At 39.4% G+C, this 26,267-nt stretch overlaps 1 protein-coding gene across 1 annotated transcript in view; it reads left to right on the forward strand.

The window, feature by feature from the left end:
- COL19A1 (collagen type XIX alpha 1 chain) overlaps window positions 1–26,267 on the forward strand; it is a 383,293-nt gene that overhangs the window by 293,570 nt on the left and 63,456 nt on the right. The window contains exons 20-31 of the mRNA XM_004605970.2: window positions 3,723–3,758; window positions 5,618–5,653; window positions 5,744–5,797; window positions 7,888–7,941; window positions 10,125–10,178; window positions 11,579–11,668; window positions 12,640–12,684; window positions 12,800–12,877; window positions 19,943–19,978; window positions 20,205–20,258; window positions 20,353–20,406; window positions 21,953–21,994. Coding sequence (XP_004606027.2) covers window positions 3,723–3,758; window positions 5,618–5,653; window positions 5,744–5,797; window positions 7,888–7,941; window positions 10,125–10,178; window positions 11,579–11,668; window positions 12,640–12,684; window positions 12,800–12,877; window positions 19,943–19,978; window positions 20,205–20,258; window positions 20,353–20,406; window positions 21,953–21,994 — 633 coding nt within the window. The remainder of the gene's footprint in view (window positions 1–3,722; window positions 3,759–5,617; window positions 5,654–5,743; window positions 5,798–7,887; window positions 7,942–10,124; window positions 10,179–11,578; window positions 11,669–12,639; window positions 12,685–12,799; window positions 12,878–19,942; window positions 19,979–20,204; window positions 20,259–20,352; window positions 20,407–21,952; window positions 21,995–26,267) is intronic.

The following is a 26,267-nucleotide window of genomic DNA, read 5'->3' on the forward strand; positions in this document are numbered from 1 at the left end:
TGATGATTAGTGATGTAGAGCATTTTCTTATGTGTCTTTTAGCCATTCAAATTTCTTCTTTGAGAAAATTTCTGTTCATTTCCACCCCCCATATTCTGATAGGGTTGGATGTTTTCTTCTTGTAGAGTCCAACCAGGGCCTTGTATATCCTTGATATCAACCCCTTATCAGATGGGTATTGGGTGAATATCCTTTCCCATTCTGTAGACTGTCTTTGTATTTTGGTCACTGTTACTTTTGAGGTTCAGAAGCTTCTTAGTTTAAGATAGTCCCATTTGTTTATCTCTGTTTTCACTTGCTTGGCCAGTGGCATGTCATTTTTGAAAATACGCTTAGCATCAGTGTCGTGGAGGGTTTTGCCAACCTTGTCTTCCATGTACCTTATGGATTCTGGTCTGATATTGAGATCTTTAATCCACTTTGACCTGACTTTTGTACATGGTGTTAAGTAGAGATCTAAACCCATTTTTTTTGCGTGTAGCTGTCCAGTTTTGCCAGCACCATTTATTGAAGAGGCTTTCCTTGCTCCACTTAACATTTCTTTCTCCCTTATCAAAGATTAGATGATCATATATTTGAGGGTGTGTGTCAGGATATTCAACCCTTTTCCATTGGTCTGTGGCTCTGCCTTTGTTCCAGTACCATGCTGTTTTAATTATTACCACTTTGTAGTAGAGCTGAGGTTGGGGAGGGTGATTCTTCCCATATTCTTTTCCCCAAGAGTTGCTTTAGCTATCCATGGGGGCTTATTGTTCCATGTAAATTGCAGGAGTGTTTGCTCCATTTCTTTGAAGAATGTCATGGGTATCCTTATAGGGATCGCACTGAATGTGTACAATGCTTTGGGGAGTATTGCCATTTTGACAATGTTAATTCTCCCAATCCATGAGCAGGGGATATCTTTCTATTTCCTTGTGTCCTCTTTTATTTCTTGAAGTAGCATTTTGTAGTTTTCTTTGTACTGGCCTCACATGCTGGGGGAAAAGGCAGCTCAAATAGAGAAGGGAACACCAAGTAGAGGATGTTGGGAGGACCCATTCAGGTTGAAAGCTGCATGCCAAAAATAGACCATAGACCAAACATGAAGGTCACTCACTACCTCAATTGCAAACTACAAAACCCAAAAGGAGAGAGAACAAAACTGAATGCCCTGCTACAGAGGCAGGGTGGGGTGGTGGGAGATGGGGTGGAGGTGGTGGGAGGGATACTGGGAACATTGGTGGAGGAGAATGGGCACTGGTGGAAGGATGGGTAAATGATCACTGTATGACTGAAATACAAAAATGAAAATTCATAAGTTTGTAACTGTACCTCATGGTGATTCACTAATAAAAATTTGAAAAAAATAAAATAAATAAAGTAAACCCCTTAGTGTCTAGCATGCAGGGGCATGAATTAAAAATGGGTCTACTGGGGCTGGAGCGATAACACAGTGGGTAGGGCATTTGCCTTGCATGCGGCCAACCTGGGTTCGATTCCCAGCATCCCATGTGGTCCCCTGGGCTCTTCCAGGAGTAATTTCTGAGTGCATGAGCCAGGAGTAACCCCTGTGCATTGCCGGTGTGACCCAAAATAAACAAAAAAAAATGGGTCTACTTGGCAACTTCTTATCTCCTGTTACTGATTTTTTAAGAAAATAGAGGAACATTTTCCAAGGAGAGGAACAATAAAACTAGTTCTCTCACCATACTGGTTCTCACACTTTCTCTTGATTTTCAAGAGAAAATAAAAAAATTAATTAAAAAGTTTAATGTTGGTTTCCATCTTCTTATCAATTCATTAAATCAAATAATAAATAATATAAATGAGTCATCATATCAGTCTGAAAGAAATCAGAACAAGAATTAAAATCCTGCTGTATATATGGGTATAGATCTCAAATGATCTCTTTCTGGCTATGTGAGCTAGGGAAATCATTTAAGTCATTTAAGTCATTAAGTTCTCTGTGCCTCAGTTGTCTCATCTGTAAAATGGTATACTAATAGTACTTAACTCATCAACACAAGTGACTGTGTTAATATGTATAAAGAGATTTAAGGGTCTGGAACAAAAGCACAGTGGGTAAGGGCGTTTTCTCCGTATGCGGCCGACCTGGGTTCAATTCCCAACATCCCATATGGTCCCCCAAGCACCACCAGGAGTAATTCCTGAGTGCAGAGCCAGGAGTAACCCCTGAGTATCACTGGGTGTGACCCAAAAAGCAAAAAATAAATGAATAAATAAATAAAATTAAAAGATTTGAACAGTGCTTGATACATATTAAGAATTTAGTAAATGATTCGCTGTCATTGTTAAATATGTAGGAGCTTAAATTCTTAATTTTTATAAACTCTTGTTGGTTTATTAATTTTTATAAAGCACCTACATCAAAGATGCTATGATAGTCAAGATTAATTATATACTTGCATCACAAAGTTTATAGTCAAGATTTTTAAAAAGACAGGAATGGTGGATGAATGCTATTCCAGGAGGAATGTCTCAGTTACTCAGACCATTTCTGAGTCTCTTTCCTTGGGCTTAAAATACCATTTCATCCTGAAAGCATTGTCGTAGAATGAAATGAGATTGAGTACTTGTAACATCGACAACAGAAGCTAACAGTATGAAGCTAACAGAAGCTAACATGCATGCACATTAAGACTGAGATGTGTTGTTAGCGACAGTGACATAGAGGAGAGTGATATTTAATAAGAGATAGCACCTGTAGCACTGTCGTCCCCTTGTTCATTGATTTGTTCAGCGGGCATTAGTAACGTCTTCATTGTGAGACTTGTTGTTACTGTTTTTGGCATATCTAATATGCCACGGGTAGCTTACCAGGCTCTGCCGTGCAATTGGGATACTCTCAGTAGCTTTCAGGCTCTCCAAGAGGGCTGGAGGAATCGAACCTGGGTTGGCCGCGTGCAAGACAAACACCTTACTAGCTGTGCTTTTGCTCCAGTCCTAATAAGAGATATTCCCACAAAATTTGTCTCTCCAAGAACTTTCAAAAACCAATATAAAGGGGGCTGGAGCAATAGCACAGCGGGGAGGGTGTTTGCCTTGCACGCAGCCTACCCGGGTTCGATTCTCAGCATCTCATATGGTCCCCTGAGCACCACCAGGGGTAATTCCTGAGTGCAGAGCCAGGAGTAACCCCTGTGCATCGCTGGGTGTGACCCAAAAAGAAAAAAAAATCAATATGAGCCATTAACAGCTTGACAGACTCAACTATTATTCACCCCATAATTAATAGCTTAATGCCATTGTTACTAAAATGAGAGTGAATTTAGTAGTTTTTAATATTTTTTTTGTATTTGCAAGCATTAATTTAAACATCGACTTAACTGGAAGAATCTATATTAATGTCCCTCCAATGGAGCCCTTCTTTTTGTCATTTCAATTCTGTTTTGAGAGAACTCTGTGGTCATTTTCAGGTAAATCTTGCAAGAGAAAGCTTTCGCCTCTGGCAGTCTTCTGCAGTGCTATCCACAAAGGGTTCTCAAAATAACATTAGAATGATTAACCTGTTGTTCTTTTGGGAATATGGAAAAAAAAAGTTAATTAATTCTCATATGTTCCCCTTAAGCTGAACAGGTGGCCTGTGCACATGCTGGTTCTTTTTAGGGTCTTGTTTAGAATAGAGGCCTGAGTGAGCCTGCAGGATTGAACCGTATCTGGTTTTAGAGAGTTTAGATCCAAAAGTGTTTTTAATTAGTTCTGTTCTCTACCTGTTTTCCTAGGGGGAATCTTTCACAAAAGGTGAAAAGGGAGATAGAGTAAGTAAATGTTTTATCACTATCTTGGGGTTCCTACTTCATTGCTTTCTTCCTCTTTAATTTCTGGTATGTTTTCTTTGGTGCCTAGTAGATTTGAAAAAATAAGATCCCTAAGCATTTTATTTCTTTCATATGTAAAATTTGACTCTTTTATTCTGATAAAGGGAAAAATATTAACCCTTTTTAAGCCTTATCATGTGAAGATACCTTAACATTTGAGTTTGGTGATAGTCGTTTTATTTAATTCGTTACTTATTCAACATGAATTTATAAAAAGAGATCCACCTAGAATATCTAAAACACAAAATTAAAATACAAGTCAAGAATTTTTCCAAAACTCCAGTAATGATACAAATTAATTAAGATAAACAGGATTATTTTATCAAAAGAAATAATATTGGGGGCTGGAGCAATAGCACAGCAGGTAGGTGCACGCGGCCGACCCGGGTTTGATTCCCAGCATCCCATATGGTCCCCTGAGCACCGCCAGGAGTAATTCCTGAGTGCATGAGCCAGGCATAACCCCTGTGCATCGCCGGGTGTGACCCAAAAAGAAAAAATAAATAAAAACTAGGAAATACTTAAAAAAAATAAAAAACAAACACAAAAAAAGAAATAATATTGTCATAGAAAAAAGAAAAATAAATTCATTGGTCACCACTATTATAACTTTTATGTAACTTTATTTTCATTGAATGTATAGGTCAATAGTGGAATTGCCATGCATGTCAACCTCAACCCCACTCTTTCTTTTTCACCTCACTTGGAGTTCTAATTCTTTGAGCTATGACATTAGCTGGTGGTAAACCATAACAATGTTAGTGAAGTTGAAAATTCCATGATTGCTAATAAAATATAATGATTATATTGTTAAATGTAACATTGGATAAAATGCTTTTTAGAAAGAAAATAAGAAATTATTATTATTTTTTGTTTGGGGGGGTCAATTCGTGGAAGTCAGAACTTATTCCTGGATCTGTGTTCAGAGATCTCGACTAGCAGTACTTGGAAACTATGTGTGCTACCAGAGATTTGAATTAAGGTCCACCTCATGAAAGATAAGAACCTTATCCACTGTATTATTCCTCCGGCTTCTATCAATCTTTTTTTTTAATTTAGTCACCTCGAATTACAGTTTCTCATGATTGACTTTCAGGCATATAATGTTCCAACATTAATCCCTTTGCCAAGGTGCCTTCTCTTCACCAATGTCCGCAGTTTCCTTCCCACCTACCCCTATGACAGGCACCTTTTTGGAGGGATACCACACCCTGTGATGCTTAGGGGTTTTTCCTACTTCTGCACTCAGGACTTACTCCTGACAGTGCTCAAGAGATCATATGGGATGCTGAGGACTGAACCTAGGTCGGCTGCATGCAAGGCAAATACCATTTTATTATTGATCTGCCCCCTGATAGGCTACTTATTTTATTTTCTTCAGGCACTGTTATTTACAGTACTGTTATTAAAACGGTTTCATGCATAACACTTCATCACCTTTCAGCATCCCCTCTTCTTCCTGAATGCCCACTTCCCTCTGCCACTGCCATAGAGTTCTGGTCCCTGTTCCTACCTCCTCCCACAAAGTGGCATGCTTCCTACTGACAAAAAAAATCTTCTCATGCTCTTCATTTCTATTGCCTTTGGGCATTTGTTATTCGCCTACTATCAGTATAAAGTCATATTTTAAGTTATCCTTTAAAATGACATGGTAAATGAACTTCACGAGGTCATCAAGCTTTCCTCATTTCCTTTAACCCTGTGTTAATTAGTAGAAATTTAAATTAATTCAAATGTTATAGATGCTCATTTCTACCTGAATGTAAGCATTATATTTGTGTAAATTATTTTATTTACAGGGAGAACCTGGGATAATAGGAGCACAGGGAATGAAGGTAATCTGATATTGTTCAATTGCTTCTTCAATCTAATGAAATCCTAGAAATTAAAGTAACCATTTTACTTTCCATTGTCTATTTATATAGGGCCAACCAGGAGAGCCTGGCCCCCCTGGCCAGCCAGGAAGCCCTGGACTAGAGGTATATAAAACATCACTGTATCACTGTATCACTGTCATCCTGTTGTCTGTCAATTTACTCGAGCAGGTACCAGTAATGTCTCTATTCCTCCCAGCCCTGAGATTTTAGCGGCCTCTCCTTACTCGTCTTTCCCAAGGATTGGAGGCTCTTTCAGGGTCAGGGGGGACGAGACTTATTGTTACTGTTTTTGGCATATCGAATATGACACAAGTAGCTTGCCAGGCTCTGCCCATGTGGGTGGGATACTCTCGTAGCTTGCAGGACTCTCTGAGAGGTAAATATGGCTCCATATTTTTTTTTTAAAAAAGAGGCAGGCCAGAGAGAGCTCAATGGGATGAATGCATGCTTTTGCATGCAGGAGGCATAGGATCAATCCCCAGCATCTCACAATCTCCCAACATACCACTGAGAGCATTGAGAAATGGGATAGTCCCTGAATACTGCTGGGCATGGCTGAAAAACAAAAACAAAAACAAATAAATGAACAGGGACCAGACCCGTGGCTCTCAGGAGCCACCAGGGCTACCCTTGAGGATGTTCAGGGAGCCATGTGGTGCTAGGATCTATAAAACATCACTGAGGCAAATTAAGAAATTATCTTGATATAATAGCCATTCTTATGTAAAACGAAGTGCTTTGGTGTACCTCTCATTTTATTTTCACTAATGTTCTCAGAGGCTTTATCTGTTTCCATGGTGATTTCCTCCCCACTGGCAGCATTTTACACACATAGTAACTCTTCCTTTTGGTTCACAATAGGATTTTTTTGCTGCATTCTCAAGAGCATGTTTAGAAGCTCTTACCAGTGAACATTATGAGGTTGTTCTAAGACCTTGAGCTGTTTTTTTTTAAGTTGGTCACTTATATTAATTGTATGTATATGGCAATTTCTTCATATATTTTTCTAATTGACTTTGTCAGTATATAAGAAACAATTTTTTGAGGGGGGCGGTTATATACTAGGTTTCTATTAGGAGCTGTGTTCTTGAATTGAACAAAATTCAAGATTCAACTTCTGAGTCAATATTATATGGCCCCAAAATATTTCAGTCCCTGGGTGGGGTCCTGAAGGTTTCTTATGTGAGATAGTTAAGAGGGATGGTGGGTATACTTTGAGCAATAAATGAGGCAAATTATCCAGCCACAACTGCCAAGTGAAAACAAACCCATTTAAATAACACCTTAAAACTATTAAGTCCAAAGTATGTTAAACAGAGAAGGTAGGATGGAATGAAATCAATCTTCCTATAGAAAAAGGCCAAGACATGTGTTTTGTTTATTTGTTTGTTTTTCTTTTGGCGTCACACCCAGTGATGCACAGGGGTTACTCCTGGCTCTGCACTCAGGAATTACCCCCTGGCAGTGCTCAGGTGACCATATTCGATGCTGGGAATCAAACCCAGGTTGGCCGTGTGCAAGGCAAACGTCCTAGCCACTGTGCTATTTCTCCAGCACAGGCCAAGACATGTTTGACATATCACTATATCACTGTCATCCCATTGTTCATCAATTTACTCGAGCAGGTACCAGTAACGTGTCTATTCCACCCAGCCCTGAGATTTTTAGCAGCCTCTCCTTTACTTGTATTTCCCAACGATTGAAGGCTCTTTCAGGGTCAGGGGAATGAGACCTATTGTTAACTGTTTTTTCATATTGAATACGCCATGGGTAGCTTGCCAGACTCTGCCCGTGTGGGGGCAGGATACTCTCAGTAGCTTGCCCGACTCTCAGACAGAGGTGTGTGTGTGTGTGTGTGTGTGTGTGTGTGTGTGTGTGTGTGTGTGTGTATTACTCTCTATGATTTGATGATTTGTTGCCTACTGTCTGAACTCCATCAAATATGGTGTGGTAATTATGGAAGATGGGTAGGAAGTGTCCAAAAAGCAGCCTGGAGCATGGCAGCAGTTGGGTAGTAGAGGTCGGCTGCTGGGGCTGGGTCCCTTAGGGTGGGGAGGGTTCTCACCTGTCCCGCTCTGGGGCGCCCTGAGTGAAAACAGCCTGGCACGGAGTCCGGACTCCGTTTTACATATATTCAGGGATAATCTGATTTTTTTAAACAAAGTTAAGGCACGTATTACCTTCTATTTTAGGGTCAACGAGGACCTGCAGGCTTAATGGGACCCAGAGGACCTCCAGGAGATATAGTATGTATAATATACACATGTGTCTTTGATACTTGGAAATTATTTGTGATTAATGTGTCTTAAAGATTATCAACATATATTCATAGGGTTAGTTATGCAAACCTAGTTAGTTAGTTTCAAAACTTTAGGTCATCTGTACAACTAAAATTCCTTGCAATTTGTATCAGATTCTACTGGGAAGAATCGTTATCACCATATATTCATGGGAGGTGCTTTTGAATCTCATTAGCCAAATACATCAGTCTTTGGATCTTAAGTTAAATAAATTAATCATTTTGACATGCTTGTCAGGGTAGTACACATAATAGAGGGAATTGGCAACAGCAAAAGGAAAACAAAAATCAGACAAGAAAGCAAGTATTTTCATTATGCATGACCTTTGTTCAAGTCTCCATCCAAGAAAGTCACTTCCAAGGTTTCTGTCGTTTTCTTGCAAGAGCATCCAAGACAAATCTTTTGGCTGAAATTATTTAATACCACAGTTGGATCAGGTGGATAAATGTTTTCCTCAGATTTCATTAGAGCAAAACTCTTCTTTTACTTATCTTATTTTTCCTTCTCTTCTCTTTTTGTTGTTGTTTTGCATGAATTGCAGTCAGAGACTTGGTTGTGGCGTGTGTGTGTGTGCACGCGCGCGCACACACACACACACACACACACACACACACACACACACACTTCCTTTCCATGTCCCAAAGTTGGTACATTTGTTGCTATCCTGCAGACGCCTAGTGTCAATACAACTAAGCCTGTCAGATTATGCTTTTCACCTCTTGCCTACAGGCAAGTACTCTACATTGAGCTGTCCCCTCGCCTTACTGAACTCCTCCCCTCCCCTCACCCCTGCTCTCCCACCATCTCCTTCCTTCTTTTCTTCCTTCTCCTCTCCTCACTGTCCTATACCCTCTTCTCTCCTGACCTCTCCCTTCATTTTCCCTTGTCTCTTTCTTCCTTCCCCTTTCTTTCACTCCTTAGCGCTCTTCTTTTTCTCTTCTCTCCTCTCTTTTTTTCTCATGCACACTCAGATTTTTTTGAATTCACTTTTCTGTTATCTCCCAGGTCAGCCTTCTATCTTGTGGATTCCCTCCTCTCTCACCTTCTGAAAGCTTGGGAGCTGAAATTCACCATCGGTCCTCAGTTAAGAAAAATGAGAAAACTTCTTTATCATAATTTTGTGAGGACTGACCTGTACATTTAGTCAGAATTCACATATCCCCTAAGTACCTTCTAGAAACTTTCTTTTTCTCATCATCTTAAGAACATCTCCATGACCTGTTTCATGTATTCTCCATGTTTCTATGTTTCTGCTTGGTACTTAATTTACAGAGAAAAGTTTTTGTTTATCTCTCAAGCAGCATAATGAGCTCTATGTAAGGTGTATCTTACATAGAGGTTTTGCTATAAAAGAGGAAATACTGGTTGCACTGTAGAGTCACGAAATGCCCAAGAAGTAAGTTTAAAGTAGAGTTGCTAGAGCAAGTAAATAAATAGCAAAATTAAGAGGAAAGGGTCACAGTTGCTAATATTTAATAAAATTATATTTTCTACTAAATCCATTGATCTTTAGTATCTTAAGGTGATTCTAACGATCATTCTTTTTTAGCCCTTCTTGACAATAACATGGATGAAGTGTTTGATTAAATTCTCTATCATTTAGTTTCTTTCCCTTTTCATCTAGACTTTATTTAAAATAGCAAACATGCATTTTCACTAATATTTTTCTCTAGAAGGAAAAATGACAAAATCAATTCCTTCTCATAGAGCATACATGTTCCAAATCAGTTCTTCCACTAAAGGTGCTCAGATATAAATTTTGTTTCAAAATGGTTGTTGTAGTTGCTCCTTTCACTTGATTTTTTTTTAATTTTTATTTTTTAATTAGTGAGTCACCTTGAGGGTACAGTTACAGGTTTACACATTTTCATGCTTGCATTTCCCTCATACAGTGTTCATGAGCCCATCCCTCCACCAGTGTCCATTCTCCACCACCAATGAACCCAGTAGCCCTCCCATCCCCCAGTCCCATCCCCCCACCCCACCCCGCCTCTGTGGCAGGGTATTCCATTTTGTTCTTTCTCTCCTTTGAAGTGTTGTGGTTTGCAACAGGGGTATTGAGTGGCCATCGTGTTCAGTCTCTAGTCTACTTTCAGCACGTATCTTCATTTGAATTTTTAATTTTCTAGGGATTACCTGGAGAACATGGTATTCCAGGGAAACAAGGCATTAAAGGAGAAAAGGTATAGTTTCCACTTCACTCTTTTATTATATTAAATAGCTCTGTAGGAGGAAAAGACAGAGTGAGTAGGACCTAAGGCATTTGTGGAGTGAAAGAATGCCAGTGTTAAGCACGGGATAGTGACTAAAACTCTCATATGAGTGGCACCCCCTAAAGTTGTGCATTGGGGCAACTCTTTTTCTATTTCAGACTTAGATACTAACTGTAGACCTAAGAAATCTTAATCTTTCAGGACCTGTTTTTTGATATCTACATGGATATAGTATTAATTTTGAACCATGTCACTGTATCACTGTATCACTGACATCCCGTTGATCGTCGATTTGCTCGAGCAGGCCCAGCAACATCTCCATTCGTCCAAGTCCTGAGATTTTATTAGCCTCTCTTTACTCATCCTTCCCAACGGTGCCACATTGGAGGCTCTTTTAGGGTCAGGGGAATGAGACCCATCATTATTACTGTTTTTAGCATATGAATATACCACAGGCAGCTTGCCAGGCTCTCCTGTGCGGGCAGGAAACTCTTGGTAGCTTGCCAGGTTCTCGAGAGGGAAAACTAGGCTATAAAATGTCGATTCCGGGAGCTTGGTTTTATAGTCTCTGGATCTTGGCCCCTGATGGGATTACTAAACATCTACAAAGTGACAGATGTGATAAATAATATCATACAAGTCTTACCCACCAAAATATCAATGTCAAAGGACAATTTTAATTATCTTGTCATTTGAACCATGACTTGGGAATAACAAAAAGAATATAAATAACTGTGAATAGATAAGCCTTTGTGCATATATATGTCTCATGATAACTGCCATCCCATTGCTCATCGATTTGTTCAAGCGGGCACCATGATAACTACTGAACTTAATTTAATGTGGCTCACTGTATGCACCTAAGATAACAAGAATGATGTGTGGCATGAATTGAGTATTATTAAATAAGGGAATGAATGAAGTAATGAATGGGAGAATGACGTTTGATTAACTATGATAACTGCCTTAAACAGTAGAAACAACTACCTCTACAGTTCTTTTTTTTTATCTTGAGACAAATTTATTGGTGATGCTTAATCAAAACATTAACGTACAGGTGTGATAACTTAAAAGGCTGAACACACACTCTCCATGCAGTCCTAGGCACTGTGATTCTTGAGCACTGAACTGGGAGTAGCTCCTTAGCACTGCTTGATGTGACTGCCCAAACCAATAAAAGATATAATGATAATGTTTTAATATGTAATGGTTGAACAAATTGATATTATTTACACTAAGAATGGTATGCAAATAGTAGCCTCAAAGGATTTAATGAAAATAAGTAATTTGGTTTTTTTTTTTTACCTCTACAGTTTTTATCATGACCCTGAGGAATGAAATAACTGCATATCTTATCTTGTTTTCCTCAGGGAGAATCAGGTGGAATTACAGGCCCACCTGGGCTACCAGGTCCAAAAGGTGAGGCTGGTCCTCCAGGGAAAAGCTTGCCAGGGGAACCAGTAAGTAGAGCTTTTTTGCTAATATTTCTCTTAAAAGTGTATTTAATCATTTACTCTTTTCCAGGGGAGAGGAAGGCTACATCTGGCAATGCTTACTCCTAGCTCTGCACTCAAGAATTACACATGGCAATGCTCAGGGGCTATATAGGGTGTTAGGGATAAAACCTGGGTCAGCTGCATGCAAGGCAAGTGCCCTACCTACTACATCCAGTCTTTATCCATTTATTTTTTAATCAGAAAAATAACCTTTTTAGGAATAAGATTCAACACATACCATTTTATGTACAGTTTTGTAAGATTTGAGTCTCATGAATCATCTGCATGCGTTCTTTAAAGATCTTTGAAACCTTGTAAGATAGTTTTAAACAATACGCTTTCTCAGGGCACTATGATAAAACAGAGCAACTTCTTTCCAGAGACTCTTCAGCTGTGAACATATGTTAGAAAATGTATAATCAACAGAAAGTGTTTAGGTAGTCAAAGGCTATTCCACACACCTAGAAAACTGAATAGGTGGAATTTTTAAATAACCAAAATATCTCATGTATGTGCTTTTTTCTAGTTCCATTGAACAGTTTTTAGTAGGCTATAATAAATAGTTTTTCATATCAGATGGCCCTGAAATTTTAAAGTAACAAAGTTGTGAAAGTAACCATACAATTTCGTATCATTGAAATGTGTCTTCCCTATATGAAACGTGTCTTCCATATTCCATTGCAAAAAAAAGATTTACTCAAGTAAGGTGAAGGATAATGAACCTTTTATTGTAGTTGAGGTAATCTGGTTACAATGATATAATGTTTATGCTTTTTCTGCACAGATACTGCATCTCCATTACCACAAAATGCTGAAAAACCTCTACCACTGTCCTATGTCACTTCTAGTCTGCCTTTTTCTGACATTTTGAGCTGTGACTTCTGTGATATTCTTAACATTGTATAAAAGTGATTGTATTTGTCTTGTTTTTTTAGGGTTTAAATGGAAATCCTGGAATACCTGGTCCACGTGGACCCAAGGTATAAAAATGTCAGATTTTTTTTTAATTTGGTGAATCATTGATAATAAAATACATTCAACATTTTTTGTATCTGGAACCATGCATTAATAAATGCATCTCATCTCATTGCACAGGGGGAAAGAGGACTGCCAGGCGTCCATGGGTCCCCGGGTGAAACAGGCCCACCTGGAGTAGGGATTCCTGGCCGAATAGTAAGTACAATTCAATAGATTTCTTAAAATCCTGTTGATTCCAGCATTGTGAAATGAATACCAGTGACAAATTTGAATAAGGCAATGAAAACAAAAAGATCAGAGCAAGAGACATAAATAAGTACTTGTCAGAGGAAGAGAATTAATGTTCTTAGGTGCTCTATCACTTAGCACAGAGAGTACTCTCTTTAATCCACTCACAATGGCTGGCCACACATGTCATGATCTTGGATTAAAAAGTTATGTAATTCTTTAGACTATGGTAGTCTATAGAAAATTGATGTATGAATAATAATGTTAATTATTGGAATGCTTAATTTGAGGCTGTTTTATACTACTGTTTGTCATTTACTAAAGGAAAATAAGTTAATATATAAAGTGATTAGAAAATGTATAATCAAGAAGATGATATTTTTAAAATGTATAAGTTTTATCTTAAAGAATAAATTGTAGGAGAAGTTTAATGGTTGAGACAAATAATGGATATTTTCATATGCATTTTGTCCACAAGGACAGAACCTATACCAGTTTCTAATAAAATAATGACCACTCTCAATATACTAAATGGGGGTGAGATAAGAACTTCTTATTTACTATGAAAACTATAAAATTTTTAAGATAAGAAAAGTGTAGACAAATTCTATTTTAAGACATTAATTTGGGAAAATGACCTTGTAATGAAATTAGAGTTCGAGGGCTTAAGTAGTAAATAGTCATGTTGTATGTGACTGGTATTTGATTTTCAAGGACAAGAATATAAAATATTAGTTTATATGGGAAAATAAACAAGTTTAAAGAGAGAAGGATGTTGATGTAAACTTTAATAAAATAACTAAGTGGCATGGTATAACTTAAAAGGCAGCTAAAAACAGATTGGACAGGGAGTGTGCCCCTGGTTCCCACGCGGCCGCCGGGACTTGGGACCCTTGCCGCCGCCACTTCCCGCGCCCCACCGCCCCGGCTTTCCGGTCCGCCCAGCTCCCTCCAACCCGGCCTTTTCCCAGCTCCCTCCAACCCGGCCTTTTCCCAGCAAGAGGTAGGAGGAATAAACACCTACAAAGTTCCAATCCTATACTTCCATAACAATATGAAGAAGCAGCGAAAATCCCCTCCAGGAAGAGAGGGAGAAGAAAAGATACTAGAAACCTCAAAAGAGGCTCCCAACATCTACGACCTCTCAGATAAACAATTCAGAGAGGAAATATGGAGGAGAGTCGACCTACTCCAAGCAAATATGGAACAGACATCCAATAAATTAAGGGAGGAGATGAATCAAGCGCTGGAACGGTCTACCAAGAAAATACAGGAAGAAATGAGAGCAGAAATGAGAGCAGAAATTTCAAACCTTCGAACGGAAGTCTCACAAATAAAGGAATCGGTAGATGAAATAAAAATCTCACTAGAAGCCCTCAACAGTAGAATGACTACAGCCGAAGACAGAATCAGTGATCTGGAAGATGAGCTGCAGAAAGCTTATAGACAACAACAAATCATGGCCAAAGACCTCAAAATGGCTATCGAGCGAATCAGAGCCCTGGGGGATGACTTCAAGAGGAACAACATAAGAATCATTGGAGTACCAGAACCGCAGGGAAGCAACCCCAATGAAAAAAACACAGTCAAAGAAATCATTGCTAAGAAATTCCCAGAGCTGGACAAGGCAGGCATCCAGATACAAGGAGTCCGAAGAGTACCAGCAAAAAGAGACCCGAATAAAAAGACCCCAAGGCATATCATAGTCAGAATGGCGGATACCATGGATAGAGACACAATTCTGCAAGCAGCAAGGTCAAAGAAGGAAATCACATACAAAGGAGCACCCCTCAGATTTACGGCCGATCTGTCAGAAGAAACCCTCCGAGCCCGAAGACAATGGTGGGACATAGTGAAAAAACTCAACGAAATGAATGCCTCACCAAGAATACTTTATCCGGCTAAACTCTCACTCAAACTCGAAGGAACCATACACTACTTCTCGGATAAACAACAGCTCAGGTCCTTCATAGACTCAAAACCAATCTTGAAAGAAGGTCTAAAGGGGCTACTGTAAGACAAGGAGGAGCCCCATAAGAATAACAAATCCCACAGAAAGATGACACAAAACCACATCACAATAATCTCTCTCAATGTCAATGGCCTAAATGCACCTATCAAGAGACACAGAGTGGCTAAATGGATCCGGAAATTAAACCCAACATTCTGTTGCCTGCAAGAAACACACCTGAACAAACAGAGTAAACATAGACTCAAAGTCAAAGGATGGAAAACAATCCTCCAAGCAAACAACCCCCTTAAAAAAGCTGGAGTGGCCATCCTGGTATCCGACAACATAGATTTTAGGATGAAAAAGATCAAAAGGGACAGCAAAGGTCATTTTCTGTTTATCAAGGGATATGTACAACAGGAAGAAATCACACTCTTAAACGTATATGCTCCTAACGAACGACCGGCTGAATATTTAAAACAACTCCTAACAGACTTCAAAGAGGACATCACTAACAGCACAATTGTAGTCGGAGACTTCAATACGGCCTTATCGCCTCTAGATAGATCCACAAGAACAAAACTCAACAAGGAAACACTGACTCTGAAAGAAGAAATAGAAGAGAGAGGCCTAATAGACCTATACAGGGCCTTACACCCCAAAAAGAAAGAATACACATTCTTTTCCAGTGCACACGGAACATTTTCTAAAATAGACCATGTACTGGGCCCCAGAACATACCTCAATAGAATCGGAAAAATAGAAATTGTATCAACCATCTTTTCAGACCACGATGCGCTGAAGATAGAAGCTAACCACTCACAAACACGGAAAATCAAATCAAACACCTGGAAACTAAACAATTCAATGTTGGCCAATGAGTGGGTCAGGAAGGAAATCAAGGAAGAAATCAAAAGATACTTAGAAACTAACGAGAATGAAGACACGAGCTACCAAAACCTATGGGACGCAGCTAAAGCCGTGTTAAGGGGAAAATTTATAGCTCTCCAAGCATTCCTCAGGAAGGAAGAAAGGACCCACATAGATAGCTTGACTTCACGACTCAAGACCTTAGAAAAGGACCAGAAAAAGGACTCCAAACCAGACCGAAGGAAAGAAATAATAAAAATTAGAGCAGAAATTAATGACATCGAAACCAAAAAAACAATCCGAAAGATCAATGAAACAAAGAGTTGGTTCTTTGAGAAAATAAATAAGATTGATAAACCGCTAGCAAGACTCACAAAGAAAGAAAGAGAGAAAACTCTAATAAATCGAATCAGAAATGAAAAGGGGGACATCATAACAGAAACCAGTGAGATTCAAAAGATCATTAGAGACTACTTTGAAGGTCTTTACGCCATAAAAAAGGAGAACCTAAAAGAAATGGATGGATTCCTTGATTCCTACAATCTCCCAACACTGAAGAAAGAAGACCTGGAATACCTGAATAGACCCATCAATGTTAAGGAAATTGAAACGGTAATCAAAAACCTCCCCAAAAACAAAAGCCCAGGCCCAGATGGTTTCACTGGCGAATTCTTCCAAACATTTAAAGAAGACCTATTGCCTGTTTTCCTCAAACTTTTCCAGGAAATTGAAAAAACAGGAACTCTCCCAAACAGTTTCTATGAAGCACATATCTCCCTAATACCAAAAGCAAACAAAGACACCACTAAGAAAGAAAATTACAGACCAATTTCCCTGATGAACACCGATGCGAAGATCCTCAACAAAATACTAGCAAATAGGGTCCAACAACTCATCAAAAAGATCATACATCACGACCAAGTGGGATTCATCCCAGGGATGCAAGGATGGTTTAACATTCGGAAATCAATCAACATAATCCAGCATATCAACAAAAGTAAAGACAAAAACCATATGATCATATCAATAGATGCAGAGAAAGCATTTGACAAGATCCAACATCCTTTCATGATGAAAACCCTCGCCAAAATGGGGTTTGGAGGAACTTTCCTCAAGATAGTCGAAGCCATCTATCACAAGCCTACGGCAAGCATAATCCTCAACGGGGAAAAACTAAGGGCCTTTCCTCTGAGATCGGGCACAAGACAAGGATGCCCACTCTCACCACTCCTCTTCAATATAGTACTGGAAGTACTTGCGATAGCTATTAGACAAGAAAAAGAGATTAAGGGCATCCAGATAGGAAGGGAAGAAATCAAACTCTCACTATTTGCAGACGACATGATACTATATCTAGAGAAGCCTAAAACCTCTACTAAGAAACTCTTAGAAACAATAGATTTATACAGTAAAGTTGCAGGCTACAAAATCAATACCCAAAAATCCATGGCCTTCATATATGCAAACAATGAGGCAGAGGAAAGGGACATGAAAAAAGCAATCCCATTCACAATCGTGCCCCAGAAAATCAAGTACCTTGGAATCAGCTTAACCAAGGAAGTAAAAGACCTTTACAAAGAAAACTACAAAACGCTACTCCATGAAATCAAAGAGGATATGAGGAAATGGAAACATATACCCTGCTCGTGGATAGGGAGAATCAATGTTGTCAAAATGGCAATACTCCCTAAAGCATTATACAGATTCAATGCGATCCCTATAAGTATACCCATGACATTCTTCAAAGAAATGGATCAAGCAATCCTAAATTTCATATGGAATAACAAACGTCCAAGGATAGCTAAAACAATTCTTGGGAAAAAGATGATGGGAGGCATCACCCTCCCCAACCTCAATCTTTACTACAAAGCAGTAACAATTAAAACAGCATGGTACTGGAACAAAGGCAGAGCCGTAGACCAATGGAACAGGGTGGAATATCCCTACACACAACCCCAAATGTATGATCATCTAATCTTTGATAAGGGAGCAAGAGATGTGAAGTGGAGCAAGGAAAGCCTCTTTAACAAATGGTGCTGGCACAACTGGACAACCACATGCAAAAAAATGGGTTTAGACCTTGACCTGACACCATGCACAAAAGTCAGATCAAAATGGATTAAAGACCTCAACATTAGACCACAAACCATAAGGTACATTGAAGACAAGGTCGGCGAAACCCTCCACGATATTGAAGATAAAGGTATCTTCAAACGTGACACGGAACTAAGCAATCTAGTAAAAACAGAGATAAACAAATGGGACTACATTAAACTAAAAAGCTTTTGCACCGCAAGAGATACAGTGACCAGAATCCAAAGACTATCCACAGAATGGGAAAGGATATTTACACAATACCCATCAGATAAGGGGTTGATATCAATGGTATATAAAGCACTGGTTGAACTCTACAAGAAGAAAACATCCAACCCCATCAAAAAATGGGGCGAAGAAATGAACAGAAACTTTACCAAGGAAGAAATACGAATGGCCAAAAGGCACATGAAAAAATGCTCTGCATCACTAATCATCAGAGAGATGCAGATCAAAACAACCATGAGATACCACCTCACACCACAGAGACTGGCACACATCCAAAAGAACAAAAGCAACCGCTGTTGGAGAGGATGTGGGGAGAAAGGGACCCTTCTACACTGCTGGTGGGAATGCCGGCTAGTTCAGCCCTTTTGGAAAACAGTATGGACGACTCTCAGAAAACTAGAGGTTGAGCTCCCATTTGACCCAGCAATACCACTGCTGGGAATATATCCCAGAGAGGCAAAAAAGTACAATCGAAACAACATCTGCACATGTATGTTCATCGCAGCACTGTTTACAATAGCCAGAATCTGGAAAAAAAACCCGAATGCCCCAAAACGGATGACTGGTTGAGGAAACTTTGGTACATCTATACAATGGAATACTATGCAGCTGTTAGAAAAAAGGAAGTCAAGAATTTTGTAGTTAAGTGGATGGGCATGAAAAGTTTCATGCTGAGTGAAATGAGTCAGAAAGAGAGAGACAGACATAGAAAGACTGCACTCATCTATGGTATATAGAATATCAGAGTGGGAGACTAATACCCAAGAACCGTAGAAATAAGTACCAGGAGGTTGACCCCATGGCTTCTCGGCTGGCCTCACGTTCCGGGGAAAGGGCAACTCAGAGAAGCGATCACTAACTACATTGTAGTTGAAGGCCATGTGGGGGAAAGGAGTTGCGGGCTGAATGAGGGCTAGAGACTGAGCACAGCGGCCACTCAACACCTTTATTGCAAACCACAACAGCTAATTAGAGAGAGAGAACAGAAGGGAATGCCCTGCCACAGTGGCAGGGTGGGGTGGGGGGGAGATGGGAGTGGGGAGGGTGGGAGGGACGCCGGGTTTACGGGTGGTGGAGAATGGGCACTGGTGAAGGGACGGGTTCCCGAACTTTGTATGAGGGAAGTATAAGCACAAAAGTGTATAAATCTGTAACTGTACCCTCACGGTGATTCTCTAATTAAAAATAAATTTAAAAAAAAAAAAACAGATTGGACAGTAACAGTTATATAAAAAAAAGGAAAAGTTTAGAAGTGCTTATTTAAAGTCAGCTTCTAGGAAATAAGCTCTTACAGACTCGTTTAATGGTGAACCCTTCATTCAGTGGTCCATAGTGACGAGGTGGGGATAGAAGTTATACCATCAAGTTCACTGATAATCTCCAGTCTCATTTTTGTTACCCCAAATTACAATTTTCCAAAATAGAAATAAATAACTGATTATTTTCATTCCTAGTGAGCACCAGTTTTGGAAATTTCTTCAATTAATATTTTACTGTCAATTCATATCTACTCCTATCATTAATTATTGGCTTTGATAAATGACTCAAAATAGCAAACAGAAAGGAAAGGAAGCCCTGAGCTGGTTACCCTATTGGTTAGTTTCTGAACTTGCTTAGATTAGTTGCCTTATCTGTGTGTTCATGATGGTGCAGGGGCAGATGATGGAAAAGGCAGATATCTTAGCACAATGATCTTGATATTTTCAATGACAGTATCTTGCTAAGTATTTAACTGCCCCCCCCAAATCTTGGCTAAGCTGGTAGAGTTTTCAGAGTGTACATGGTGATTGTCACATGAAGTAAATTGCAACACTTATCTCTTTATCCCAATTGGATAATTTATGAACATTCTTGTCAAACTTTTGATCATTGACTCTCATTTTATTCAGGGCTCCCAAGGACCAGCTGGAGAGCCAGGTATTCAGGTAAGCTGTGTTACCACAAATGAGCAGGTGTATTGGCTTTTTACCAAACCCATGTCCTCTCTTGAACATGTATCCCTGTGTGTGTGTTTCTTTAGCCTTCCTCACATCTTATTTCTCCATTTATTTTAATAGAATTATTTTGATTCAATAAAAAGATTAATTTAAAGTATATTTAAGAACTTTCTGGAACATGGTCCATAGAAGTAAAATTTTCTCCCTTTTCCAGGGTCCTCGAGGTCTCCCTGGATTGCCAGGAACTCCAGGGACCCCAGGCAACACTGTAAGGAACATTTTTACTACCCCTCCATCCCTCTCACTCAACCTTATATCTGGGCAAATGTACAAAGATTTGAACATGATGCTTCTGTTTACAGGGCGCCCCAGGAAGAGACGGAAAGCCAGGTTTGCCAGGCCCCCCAGGTGACCCGGTATGTCAACAAACTGTGCCTGATTTATATATCTTTAATACACCCAGAAGCCAAATAGCCTACCAAGCAAGTTTTGCTGTCCAAACTAATTAGAATGCTCAGTGACTGCTTGGTGATTTTCTTTATCCCCATTATTTTGTAGAGAGGGGGAAAAAAACAATTCAAACTGCGTCAGCATTTTTGTGTGTGTGATGAATACTTATTTCCTAAGGGTATAATTCAGCTGTACAATTTCGCCCAAGGCTAAGCCCTAGCATATAATGTCTCAATCCCATAGAAAATTGAGTTAAAATATATAGCCACAATTTCTGTTCTTTTTAATGCTGGTTACTAAATGAATTTCATTTTTCTAAATGAAAGTTCGCAGGTAACTTACCCATAGTGTGGTATACCTCATAGCATTAAAGTGGTGGAACAATTAAATTTAAAAAAACAAGATTGAGTGGGCTCCTAGAAATGGGTTTAGGCACTAAACATGTGTTTAGAACTTTTATTTTAGGTTAAGTTTTCTTATAGTGACAGTGAAATCCCTTTAAATCAGCCTCACAGTCAGCAGTTATCATTTAAGAGCCTATATGGTACAAGACATTGTATAAAGAGTTTCATATAATAAAATCCAAATTTTGGCCTCTAAGTTCTAACCCTCACAAATCCTTCTACCTCCCACACTGGATCTTATGCCTCTGTAAGTTACATACGGAGACATGCTTTGGCCTTCCTTTACCTGCATTGCTCAGTGAATACTGTGTGTAAGATCTGGAAATCTTGTAAAATGCTACTGGGGCATAGCATCTCTCTTTTAAAAAGATTTTAAGACATGAGGTGGGGGCTGGAGCAATTGTACAGTGGTTAGGGTATTTGCCTTGCACACAGCCGACCCGAGTTCAATTCCCAGCATCCCATATGGTCCCCCGAGCACTGCCAGGAGTAATTCCTGAGTGAAAAGCCAGGAATAACCGCTGTGCTTTGCTGGGTGTGACCCAAAAAGCAAAAGCAAAAAAAAAAGACATGAGGTCAGAAACCTACCTTAGCCCCATCAGCATCTGTTTTGTCCAAGAAGTAAGTCATCAATTGGTTCTTGTAAACACACAAAAAATCTAATTTATAGAAAACTTATATGCTCCTTTTTGTATTGCATATCAGTCTAATCATTTTCTTGGCAGTGGAGTGATTTTCTTCTAATAAATTATAATTTTATGTAATATTTAAAACCAACAACATACTAAGGTTGGCATCAGAGTTTTCATGTCATGAAAATATAAAATAGAAACATAGAGTCAAAACAATAATTCTACATATTTTGCATGTAGAATTGTAAGTGCTTCTGAAAAATAATTGTGGCTTCCATCAATCCCAGATGTTCACATCTTTATATGAAACATTCATAAGAAAGCCATTCTGACAGTAAGACTGCAAAGACACATGACACATCTCAGTTGGCCTGATATTTTGAAGAAAAATATCTATATTGTGTTGTATGTTTGTATGTCATTTATGCGTATGCACAAATACAAGTATTTATTCCTGGTTTTCTCCTTAACCACAGATTGCACTGCCTCTCCTGGGAGACATTGGCGCTTTACTCAAGGTATATTCTTGTGTGCAATAAATTATTTGTTCATTTATTTTCAGAAAAAAAAAGAAAAAGCTTTATAACATACTGAGTTAATTGCTTAGTCTATACTAAAATTCATTTTTTAAATAGAACATGTTTAATATAGGAAGAGAAACATATATTTATGTATTTTGTCCCATTTATACCAACCTTTCTACTCTTTTACTTATCTCACATTATGAATGTGAAGGGGGTAGCATGGAGAGTGGAAGGAATAATGCCATTAATACCCTTGAGTAGATATATCATCCTGTCCTCTGGTGGAACAGCTTTTTCTTAGTGGGTGTTTACCCACCCTGGCTCACCACTGTGAAACCTTATCCTTCTCGCCGACGCTGCCCTGGCCAGTCCCAGGATGAAAACCAGTGCTACTCAACAAACAGCTAGCTTGCAAGGCTGTTATAATGTCATGGGATTTTACAAAATGAGCTGTAAAATTCCAGAGCTCACAATCGGCCTAACACCTGTTCCTCTGTTAAATAAAAATTATCTCTACCTATTATTCATCATATAGGGAATTTGCCTAGCTATCATATTTTCTCTAATCCTGTATTTTATCCATCAAACAGATTGGAAGAATAATAACAGAGTACCTCTAAATTCACATGTTTGCATTGTCTTAGTTTGCTAAGAGTTTATTAAGCTTCCCAGCAGACATGATGGGGAAAGAGACCTGAATGCAGGGCTGAAGAGGAAACATAAGCAATGTAGTAGTCAACATATCACTGTATCACTGTATCTCTGTCATCCTGTTGTTCATCGATTTGCTCGAGCGGGCACCAGTAACACCATCCGTTCCTGTCATGTGCTAGTGTAGACCAATAGCATATTGAGGGCTCTTTCAGAATCAGGGGAATGAGGACTATCGTTGTTACTGTTTTGGGCATATATCGAGTACACCACAGGTAGCTTGCCAGGCTCTGCCGTGCAGATGGGATACTCTCTGTAGCTTGCCAGGCTCTCCAAGAGGGACAGAGGCTTTGGGGGCGGCTTCTAATCACCTTTACACATGTTTCCAGTATACCAAATGCAAGCTTTTGGTCGACTGGCATGTTGTAACGATCTGCACACTGACAAACACCCACCTGCCTGTGTCTCTGAGCAGCACCTGGGACATCTGCAGCCTCAGTTTTATCTCCTTGAGGTTGTTGTAGTGAACCAAAGGTTGTTGAGCAGCTGGCAGAGTGGACCCTATCATGGAAGGTCTGTGCCAGGTCGAACACCTGTGCCAAATCCCAGGTGAATGACCACTGCACACACTGTCACCAGGGCTCTATGTCAGACAGCTCTGTGAATCAGGCCGGTCGGGGCAGGTTGCGACAATGTGGCCGCTACCATGGTTTCTCCATGCCCCGCCAATGCCATTCTGTCCAAATCTTGCAAAACAGCCAGTGAAGTCCATCAGGAATCACACATAGAGTTCCAGCTGGGGTTAGGAAGACTAACCTATATTGTCACTAATTCTGTTTGGGAGCCTTACAATGGCATACATCTTACTCAGAGTTTTGCAGGTTTATCTCTAAGATTCATCCAATAAAATATCCCCATGTAATCAGAGGGAACACACTACCTAGTGATTGCAAGCAAATTGCTCAGAGGCAAACATCTCCCAAGGGAGCAGGTTTTGATTTAAATCTACATCTGTAGACTGTTTTTTTTTTGTCTTAAGAATTCATTTAAGAGAGGATTAGCTGGAAGCAAGTTGATGAAAATAGGTTAAAGAAATAAAGATTGCCCTCTATATCTTCATGTGGGTGGTCAGTGGGGATTAGTTTAAGAATGGGGAGTAAATAATGGCAGAAGGCAACTCTGAATGACTTAGGGGCTGTGGACTACAGCTCAAGGGCCATGCCTTCAACAGAGGAAGCCCTTGGAAAAGCTTCTCATCATTTCTCATGCAAAGGGAGTGAATTGAGAGAAGAGTGAGCCCCAAATACTAGCCACTGAATGGTAAAGTGAAAAAAAATAGAAGAATTTATTAAGCTGCTTGCTCTGAGGGAGGTGTTGCAAAGTCGTGCAGTCCAGAGACTTCTGTATATGTCCTCTTAACCTCTCATTGCAAACCATAATGCCCAAAAGTAGAGAGAGAGTATGGGGAATATTGTCTGCCATGGAGGCAGGGGAGGGGGGAAAGGGGAGGGTATACCAGGGATATTGGTGGTGGGGAATGCTACATAATATTCATAAAGTGGTAGAGGGATAGGTGCTTGATCATTGTGTGATTATAATCCAAACCCCAAACATGAAAGCTTGTAACTATCCCACAGTGATTCAATAAATTTTTTTTTAAAAAAAGTCAATATGGTGATAGCTATGGGAGGTGATTGTGGCTGGGGGCAGGGTGGGGTTGGAAGTATGGAGAATTGGGGTAGGCTATCTACCCCAACTCCAAAAATCATCAGAGATTTCAGCCTAGACACTGGATAGCACTGTAGCACTGTTGTCCCATTGTTAATTGATTTGCTCGAGCGGGCACCAGTAACATCTCCATTATGAGACTTGTTACTGTTTTTGGCATATTGAATACACCACAGGTAGCTTGCCAGGCTCTGCCGTGCAGGCGGGATACTTTCGGTAGCTTGCCAGTCTCTCTGAGAGGGACAGAGGAATTGAACCCAGGTCGGCTGCATTCAAGGCAAACGCCCTACCCACTGTGCTATCGCTCTAGTCCATGGACTGGACACTGGGTACCTGAAGTTACTTGCAGATTGGCATCTCTGAAGAGTATATTCATAAAGTGGTGGAGTTGAGCCCTTGGTGTGCTGGAATGGTGGGATGTGGGCACAGCTGCCAGAGCTTTGGGTGAGTATTGAGGGTTTATTTGTGGAAGTTGCTTTGTGGTGCTCAGTGCTGAGAGGTCACTCCTCATGATGCTTGGAGGACCATGAGGTGTCAAAGACCAAATATGAGTCTGCCATGTACAAAGCATGCATTCCAGACTTTTGAGCTATCTCCCTGGCCCATTAAATTTAATTTTAAACCTCAAGAATGCTAGTACATATGTTTGTTATGTTACTGAAGTATTGAGAAAAAATGTATAGATATGATAATAAACAAATGCGTGAGATGAGTTTTTATTACCTTCAAAGCCAATTTTTGATGTTTGGGTGGCTTTGGGGAAGATCTTGCATCTATGAATTATAATTATATGTGATTCTTTTTTAAATCATTTAATATTAATAGCCCTGTAAGTTTGTGCTGAGGTAGTATCCTCATTCTATAGATGATAGACTGTAGTGCCATGCAGTTTATTAAATTGTTCACAATCATACAGCTTGGAAGTGAAACATTAACACAACTTTTACTCAGCTCAATACACTCCATACCTATCTACATAATAATAAATAATGTAATTTTATCTTTTCTTAAAGTTGAGTAGTATTCCATTGTGCATATGCACCATAGTTTCTTTATCCAGTCATCTGTTCTTGGACTTTTGGGTTGCTTCCAGATTTGGGCTATTGTGATTAGTGCTGCAATGAGCATAGGAGTGTGAATGTCTTTTCTGAATAAAGTTTTTTAGGCCCTTGGGATAGAGGTCATTAGGTGCAATTTCCTGGATCATGTGGAAACTCAGTACAGCAACATTTTAGAATGTATTTTTAATGAAACAAAAGTAGTAATCATTGTGAGTTAATAGAATTTTCTAAGTATCATTTCAAGCTGACTTCATTTTCTTTTGGTTAGGGTAAACAAATAGTAAATTAAAGGAAACTGGACTTCATTACGTTTCTTAGAAAAAAAATCTTAAGATATTATTATGGAGATGCATTGTAATATATAATCTCATTCAAAGAGTGAGCTAGTCTGAGAGAAACCCATAGGAGGTCTTTGGAGGACATCATGCTTGTTTTGGAACTGTGTCAGTTCTTTTCAAAACAGTATTTTTACTAAAAATAAGTTTTCTAAAAGAATATAGTATCATCAAGTTTTTTAAAGACTCAAGGCAAATTGAGAGAGTTAATGTGCTGGAAAAAATGATCAGGAAGACAAGAATCATGCAATTTGCTGCTACATGAATGAATCTGGAGAGTATCATGCTGCATGAAGTTAATCAGAAAGAGAGAGACAGAAACAGAATGATCTGTCTCATATGTGAGATGTAAAGAAACAAAGTAGGGCTATAGAAAGTGCTCATAGGCAACAGAATCAAGACCTGGTCTTCAGAAGGAAGTTTAGCACTGGGATGGGATCTGAGGGTGGGAAAATGGGATGGGGTCACCGGGACAGTGATGAAGGGAAGTAG

Source organism: Sorex araneus, chromosome 4 (assembly GCF_027595985.1).
Source record: "Sorex araneus isolate mSorAra2 chromosome 4, mSorAra2.pri, whole genome shotgun sequence".
In the NCBI taxonomy this organism is placed as follows: domain Eukaryota; kingdom Metazoa; phylum Chordata; class Mammalia; order Eulipotyphla; family Soricidae; genus Sorex; species Sorex araneus.